Source organism: Sycon ciliatum, chromosome 8, assembly GCF_964019385.1.
Source record: "Sycon ciliatum chromosome 8, ocSycCili1.1, whole genome shotgun sequence".
In the NCBI taxonomy this organism is placed as follows: domain Eukaryota; kingdom Metazoa; phylum Porifera; class Calcarea; order Leucosolenida; family Sycettidae; genus Sycon; species Sycon ciliatum.
This window is the reverse complement of record NC_088650.1, coordinates 12,311,712-12,320,817: the sequence shown is the minus strand read 5'-3', so window position 1 is coordinate 12,320,817 and position 9,106 is coordinate 12,311,712. Positions and strand designations below refer to the sequence as shown.

The following is a 9,106-nucleotide window of genomic DNA, read 5'->3' as shown; positions in this document are numbered from 1 at the left end:
CTACTACTACTACTACTACTACTACTACTACTACTACTACTACTACTACTACTACTACTACTACTACTACTACTACTACTACTACTACTACTACTACTACTACTACTACTACTACTACTACTACTACTACTACTACTACTACTACTACTACTACTACTACTACTACTACTACTACTACTACTACTACTACTACTACTACTACTACTACTACTACTACTACTACTACTACTACTACTACTACTACTACTACTACTACTACTACTACTACTACTACTACTACTACTACTACTACTACTACTACTACTACTACTACTACTACTACTACTACTACTACTACTACTACTACTACTACTACTACTACTACTAGTACTACTACTACTACTACTACTACTACTACTACTACTACTACTACTACTACTACTACTAGTACTACTACTACTACTACTACTACTACTACTACTACTACTACTACTACTACTACTACTACTACTACTACTACTACTACTACTACTACTACTACTACTACTACTACTACTACTACTACTACTACTACTACTACTACTACTACTACTACTACTACTACTACTACTACTACTACTACTACTACTACTACTACTACTACTACTACTACTACTACTACTACTACTACTACTACTACTACTACTACTACTACTACTACTACTACTACTACTACTACTACTACTACTACTACTACTACTACTACTACTACTACTACTACTACTACTACTACTACTACTACTACTACTACTACTACTACTACTACTACTACTACTACTACTACTACTACTACTACTACTACTACTACTACTACTACTACTACTACTACTACTACTACTACTACTACTACTACTACTACTACTACTACTACTACTACTACTACTACTACTACTACTACTACTACTACTACTACTACTACTACTACTACTACTACTACTACTACTACTACTACTACTACTACTACTACTACTACTACTACTACTACTACTACTACTACTACTACTACTACTACTACTACTACTACTACTACTACTACTACTACTACTACTACTACTACTACTACTACTACTACTACTACTACTTCAGTACATGCTGCATTGATGCGACGCTGCTGCATAGTACTAGTAGTATAGATTAGAACACAAGCATGCATAATCTGTGCATCACCCTTTTCTCCGTACAGCACGTTGCCCAGGGAAAATTTGAATGGCCAAGTTCAGCCACACTTCCATTACAGCATTCCTGCAGTCAGCTATAACGGTTTATTTTAATAAACTTAGGTAGCCAGTTTAGGCAATGTTGCTCACATTCCACCACAAAGCAAACGCAGTTTACTAGGCCTAATGAACTGCACTAAGCAGCAAGAAGACTTTCTGACTGTGGCTATGGAACTACAAAGCGATCGCCGCATGGGTTTTCCCAACAGCATGACGTTTATTAGGCTCAACATTGTTGTATACTATATTTACAGTGGAAATCAAGACAGGCATATGCCTAATAACAATGGACCCACAACATTGACTCAGCAATTTGACTGTATGCAGTGGTCCTGCACTCTGGCACCTCAGCTGTTGTAGGTGTTCAGGCCGTATGGCGTCTGGCCTTCATACAAATGGGGAAGCCTGTCTTGGAATAAATGTACCATTACGCCATCAACTAGACTTGGGAACAAGGAGTGTACCCATTGCAGTAGCTTAGTCTCTGCATAGGGATAATTGCATTGGCGAAGACGCAGCGTGGCGGTGCGGGCAATGGCATAGGCAGCATCTGCAGGGTCTCCGTACATCTTCAGAACATCAGGTAGTTTGTCTTTAGTATTGGCCTTTGTGTTGTCAGTGCCAAACAGGCCCAGTGCAACCAAGGAGATGGACACGTTCGACTTCTGAATCATCAGATCTTGTCGTAATGACCCGAAGAAGCCATGGAGGCCAAACTTTGATGCTGAGTACACATGAGTTAGTGCCAGTGGAGAAAGACCTACTGCCGATGACACAGCCACTACCGATCCATGACTCCTCTCCAATGCTGGCAGTGAGTACGTTGTCAAATAGATGTAGCTCAAGAGATCGACTTCCACAACTTTGGTCGCATAATCCAAATCAGACTTGCTCGACCAGACGGTGTAATAGCCTATCACGTGGTTCAGTATCAAATGATCAAATCCTCCCAACTTCTCCTCAGAATATTCAATCACACCTTTGCTGGTATTCTTGAAGGAAAGATCCCCGGCAAACACTTCCACTTGTGCTGCTCCCAGGTCACGACATTTCGCCTGCACTTGCTGTAGAACTTGCAGTCTGCGAGAAACCAGCACTAGTCTTGCACCAGCCCGGGCGTAAAGATAGGCAATCTGTTCACCAATACCAGTCGATGCTCCGCACACTATGACTCGTTTGTCCTTCAAGTCCACATTCGGATCAAACGTGTCGTACAGGGACACCGCTAACAGCACACCCACGACTAGCACGGAGACAAGCACGAGTGATTTTCGACTCATTCTGCCCTGACACAACTAATTACTTCACAAGAGTTTAGACACACAGCATAGGGTCCTTGCTCAATCACTACGAAATCCCTCTCGTGCACGTGTCGAGGGATTGAATGGTTTCTGTACCGGTGCGTAGCTGTTCGGAACTGGCAATGCACTTCTTTGACACAAGTTGTTAGATTATTATAGGAAATTTTTAGTATTGACAATCAAGCGTCTGACAAGTGACATCCAAGCTCGCTGGCCCGCTGGGCCTGGCGCATAATGCCATTAATGGCCACGATCATTGAGTACGTCACCAATGACACCTGTTGTGTCCATTTACTATGATTTTTTTAGAAATCCTGGGGCGGCAGGCTGTCTACCTCGGTTGTGATGCATCGCATGGGATGATGCTGCTGAAAATGGGAAGAATGCGTTCATCAGTTCTGGGGTGGGTACATGGTGCATGGTGGAGTTCTCTTTATAAAAACAAACTACTCCCTGGTCCGAACAGAGAAACTAGGGCGGAGCAGGGAAACTACCTTTAAATAGGGGTAGTCCACAAATATCGATATATTTTAGAGAAGATATTCATTCGCCTTCCATAGACGTCAACTACGGAACTTGTTCGGAATTAGGTATCCCGCAATCATCTCCAACAAAGACCTATATTCCAGAGCACACACACAGCCACTTTCGCACACCGTTGCTGTCCGCCGTTTCCGGATGTTGGGTCATGTTTCTTTCGAAGGCGATAAGCCAAACCCACCGGGAAATATTTCCATGGGTGGGACAGCAAAAAGAAAGTGAAAAAAATAAAAAGCTAAAAACCAAAGGGACAAGAAATTATATAGGGGAAGGAAAAGGAAGAAAGGAAAGAAACTCAATCCGAACTCCAACATCAAAACAATAATAAAGAATTTGCAGCGACAGGCAAATTATTATTATTATTATTATTTAAATAGGCGTCGAGGCGACAATATTTTTAGAATTGCGATCAACAGAACGAGCTGAACCGACATTTCACAAAGGCTTCAGCATCAGCATCGCTTGCTGCATCACCGGCAGAGACGACAACAATACCTACCTCAATATCAACGAGACCCAGAAGAACAACTGCTAATTACACCATGACCTATTTCAGTACGGAAGTACCGAGCCAACGGAATACACAACAGGAGCGTGAGACGAGGGATGGGAGGAGACGGGACCTGATTGCTCCGAGGCAGGACGTCGTTGAGGAGGATTCGGCCAGTGAGTCCAGTGATTCCAGTGAGTGTGAGAGCGAGAATGATTGTGTGAGTAAGAGTGGGTGCGAGCGTGTGTTTTCTAGTAGGAAGTCATCAGTGTATAAGCATCTTGCATCTCGTCCTGATTGCTGCAAGGTTTATTCTGATTCTTCTTTTTCTGTTTTGTGCCGTGCTCGTGATGGTTATAAGTTGCAGTTGAGTGTGTTAGAAGCTGTTTGTCAACGTATTCATAAGCCTAATCTGTGTGTCCAGAAGGACAGCATTATTCGTTTGAAATTGTTTTAGTAGCAGCTTGTTCTGTCTGTTTGGCTCTGGTTGGCCATGGTGTCATATCTTGTGTCACAGTATACTACTAGTACTAGTCCTTACAAGTTCGTTAAGTGCTTTCGCAGTTTTTCCTGTTATTTAATACCTTAGTGCTAGGATTATCATTTTCATAGGTGTTGTTTCTTCTCACTCCATTTCTCTTTATTAGTATCTTTCTGGATTGTTTTTCATTAGTACAACGTAGCTTCCTGAGGAGTGTTGTGCGAAAACTAGTTCGAAGTACAAATTATTTGTTCATCATTTTTCCCATATCACATTTTTTCTTTCTTCCATGTTCTTCACTGCCTTCGTATCCACTCGTTTTTTAATACAATAAAAGCCTTTGTGAAATGTCGGTTCAGCTCGTTCTGTTGATCGCAATTCTAAAATTATTATTATTATTATTATTATTTTGAAACTCGGATGTTGAGCCATAAATAAATGTAACATGATACTATATACAGTCAGAAAGTGCAATAACTAGGCACAAAACTGACAGAGTACTGAAACATTCGACGTCCTGACACCTAGCTTCAACACATCTCCGTATATAGTATCATGTTACAGTGATGGAGAGTTACTCTTAACTCGTATCGATATGTCCTTTTCTCTTCTACATTATTATTATTATTATTATTATTATTATTATTATTATTATTATTATTATTATTATAAGCCTGTTCGCGTTGACATCACCAAGTTACAGTAAGCTTGGCTAGTTTTCGCATAAGCCAAATGAACAAAAGAAATGAGGAACGAGCGAGGCCAATGAGGTGAACACACGCGTGCGACTGCAGAATAGGCAAACGGAATATACATGTACATGTAATAAGACAGTCCTAAAAACACACGAAATGTCAACTATTTACTTCAACAAATAAAACTGGAAACGGATGAATACAGGAATCATGACAGCTGACGGTACATAGTGGCAAAGCGACATAACACGAGTATACTCTACACGATAGCACAATTCTACTTATAAACTACAGCCGAGAACCACGTAGTCGAAAACTAACCAACGTGGGTAAACCATTTTCACATGCACAGACAATTTGAAAAAAGGTTCGAACGTTCAGGAAAAAGGCATTACTTGCATGACACATTGGCAGGACGAACAAGGCAAACTTCTCTTACCCACAATAATAGAACAGCTTACTGGATCTTATATTAATTTTAACATCTACCTTCACTGATGAGCTATGTATTAGCAAAACAGCTGTCTGAAGGAGTTATCAATATCGTCTACGGAAGCGTCCTCGCAGTGGTGATGGTTGTGTGCAGGAGGGTCTAGTCGGCTAAAGAGCGCAGTGTAATGGTGGAGGTGACTCAACAGCTTGCAGGATCGCTTTTCTAGATAACACTGGGAATGAAAGTGGAATGGCGCTCATTAAGATTCGCAGGACCCCAATGACCTTGCCACTAGATAACACCCGGCCCCAGCGAAGCTAGTGAATCACCTGAAACAAAATGGGAAAGGCTTTTAGGGGATTGATGCAGGACAATTGAATTGGTGAAATGGCGGCCTACAATTGTTTTTTGTTTGTTTTTTTTTCTCTCCAAAAACAACAAGTAACCCCAAAGCACGAAAAAGGCCAAAAACTAAACCAAGAACATGTGCAATAACATGCCTACATGCCTACATGCGGCCTACAATTGTAGACGACGCAGGACATACATGTAGTATCAAGAGTACATAACCCCCTCTTGGTAGTATCCGTACACATATACACGTACATGTACATGCATGTTTATAAAGGAGAGCTGTACCTCTCCATTATGGGAAAGAGAGAGAGAGAGAGAGAGAGAGAGAGGGGGGGGGGGGAGAGAGAGGGAGAGAGAGAATCAAAGTGGAAAATGTCGGAAAATTGCCCAAGCATTCACCAGGAAACCTTCTATGTAGAGCTCCATGCGTTGCGCATTGAGCACTCGTCAGGCCGTTTGCCAAACTTTTTCTATAATCATGAAAGGTGAATCTTCTGGTGTCAGAGAATAATGTAGGTAAGTGTTCTTCTGAAGTATTGAGATAGGATCAAAGACAAGACAGGAGGGGGGGGAGGGGGGGGGGGGCTGTGCTGCAACTCCGAGTTTCACATAGTCACGATCATCAGGCAACTGATGGCTCCAAAACGGGCAGCCTGAAATATGACGAAGCAAAGTGAGATATACTGAGGGGAACCAAGTCTTTAGACTTGCCCCTTGCTTGGGGCTATGCGATAGGATCAAAGAGACAAAGAGATTATTTTAATTTCGGCCTGTCAGCGATTATTTCTTTTTCGTCTTGGAAGAGACACAGTTAGCGCACATTGTCCCTGATGTATTGGATGACCGCGTCAAACCCCATGTTGTCCGTGTTGGCGTCGATAACGCCGCTGGTGCCCTGCTTGGTTGATCTGGCGTTGATACGCGGCGTGCAAACTCGCCGGCCGTCGCCAAACGGCGCTGCAAAGTCATTGTCGATCAGGAACACGTCGAACACGGGTTTCGCGTCCGTCTTGACGTGCACCACAAGGTTTTGTACTCGGATTGCGCCCTCTCCGCGCCACTTGACGACCACGTTCTGGGGCTTGATGTCAGTGTGCGCCCAACGCGCGCTCGCCAGCTTGCGCTGAATGTCGCGAATCTTGGCGATTAGCTCATCCCTGTTGGCACGGGTGATCCTGCCCTCCCGGACAGCTCTGTTTATCACAGTCCCGGCCGCCATTTGCACACCTTGTGGCGTGCGAGTGAACTCGATCCCGACGCCGAGCGAGCGCAGCTTGTCGTAAGCTCTATACATCTTGTTGCGTTCGGCCGCCGGAAAGTCCTTCAGGTAGAAGTCGCCATCTTCGTTGATAACGTGTTCCACCGGCTTTCCTTCCTGAGCGTTCATGCCCATCGCCGTATAATTACTATAATAGACCGTTGCCATTGTGCTGAACTCAAAGAATACACAGCGCTGGAGAAGGAGAACACGACACTGGAAGCGGACAAGAGCCTGAAGAGGCAAGCAAGAGGCAGGCAAGCTTTCACTCGGACCAAGCGCACCTTATTATGGTGCAGTGGGATGGACGTGCCCGCGACTAAATAGCCCACCTTGCCAGCTAGCTAGCTTCGCTCAAGCAAGTTTCACGCATGTACGCATGGAATGCAGGGGCCGGGCGCGGGGTGTCTCGTCAGGATCGACGGTTCCAGAGCTCGACACGCGGCCCTTCGTGGACACGCAGGACGTCACATTCATACTTTGCACATTATCAACTGCTCAGTTATCAAAGGAAAGCATAATTATTGGTTTCAAAGTTCAAAGGAAATGTTTGTGACTCATCCATTTGATCGAAAGTACATGACTGTACATGAGCAGCATGCACACGGGGCAGAACAACAGAGACCAAAAACAGCATTGAAAGACAGTCCCAACGACCCAAGGGGGACTTTCTTAGCATCGTGCATTCCCGCTGACGTACTCGCATTGCTTGTTTTCCGGGAGTGGTCAACCGGTCGCGCAGAGTCGTGTGCAAGAAGAGTTCACGAAAGGAATTAGGTGACAGACGCTGTCGCTTGTGGCTCAATGTAGCTGAACCATCGGACCTTATTTGTCAGCTTGGATCACGTGATCCATCCAGCTGCCGCGTGCGGCAAACAGCCCAAATAGCGCTAACTCTGGCCTGCGAGCGTTTTCTGCGACTAGCGCGCTAGCGCTCGTGACATACACAAACGCGCTAGCCAGAATGCTTTGAATTAATATTTGATGGCTTTCAGCTTCTATTTTTTGAAAAGTAGCGCGCTCACACCAGCTCGCTCACTCTTTTCCTCTTTCATTTTTTAGGGCAATTCTTATTGTTTTGTTTGATAGACGGCGGTTCTCCGTGGCCTAGTGGAGGCTGACGGGGAACAACTCCAGTCCATTGTACAGGGTCTCGTTCCAGGTCTCGATGCTGGTGATGTCCTCAGCGCAGAGCGCATTACACCAAAGAAGCGGGGTGAGGCAACTGGGAACGCCCGTGCTGGCCCAAGACTGGTAAAAGTCAAGCTCACAGAGAAGGGAAAGCGAGTGTTAATGAATGGAAAACGTGCTGCTAAATATGGCGCACGTGATGTTTTTGTCAACCACGATCTGACACCACAAGAGCAGGCCAGACGTCGTGAGTTGATTCCAAAGTTTAAGGCCCTCCGGGAGAAGAATTTCCCCTGCACCCTTCCTCGGGACGTGATCCTGAGTAAAGGCCGTCCTATGAGCAAGGATGAAATTGCTCGCATTCTGCAATAGGATGCACGTGGGAACCCTTCTGTTGATGTCACATGTCCTAGTCCTATACAAGATTCCGAATTGAATATTGCTCATATCAACATTTCTAGTATACGAAACAAAGTGCATGATGTTCACAAAATATTACATGACCATAACATACACGTTCTATCCGTCAATGAGACATGGCTAGATGACTCCACCACTGACGCAGCCATCCACATTCCTCAGTACTCCGTCTTTCGCAATGACCGTAATCGACATGGCGGTGGTGTTGCACTCTACATCCAAAGTCACTTGGACGCAAGATTAATTCAACTCCCATCGTCAATTACCACGGCATTAGTACGTCCTGAGGTGCTCTTCGCTGAAATCAATGTGCCACGCTGGCCGTGGAAGGGAAGGTTCGCCACCTAGTTCAGAGAGTGATATCACAGTAGATGCGTCTCCCCCTGCTCCAGGTACAGGCATTGGACAAAAACGTAGAGCTGAGAGCCCGACGGAGAGTCTCGCCCCGAGTGACACTGAAGTCAGACAAACAGGTGCAGAGAAATCCGTTAAGAAACAGCACGCCTGCACCGCTCCAAGTGCAGCCCTGTGCGTCGGGCCTGTGAACGCTGGTGGTGACGGCCAGAGCATCACTGTAGAGATGAGAGACATGTTTGAAAATTTCCGTCATGAACTTCGAACGGAGCTGAAGACAATCGTGACAGACAGCATTGCCGAGACCATCGGACAACGTCTGGACAGCCTCGAAGTCGTCGTGAACGAGCAGCGCCAGGACATCAACCGCCTGTCAGCGGAGAACCGGCGCTTGAAAGCCGCTATCGAAAAATG

The 9,106-nt window shown here is 44.9% G+C and overlaps 1 protein-coding gene across 1 annotated transcript; it reads right to left on the bottom strand.

The window, feature by feature from the left end:
* Positions 1–1,266: 1,266 nt before the first annotated feature.
* On the bottom strand, positions 1,267–2,648 carry LOC135822930 (hydroxysteroid 11-beta-dehydrogenase 1-like protein). The gene has a single exon (XM_065335770.1). It carries the CDS (start codon positions 2,513–2,515, stop codon positions 1,583–1,585), a length of 933 nt encoding a protein of 310 aa, XP_065191842.1. The 5' UTR covers positions 2,516–2,648; the 3' UTR covers positions 1,267–1,582.
* Between the last annotated feature and the right edge of the window lie 6,458 nt (positions 2,649–9,106).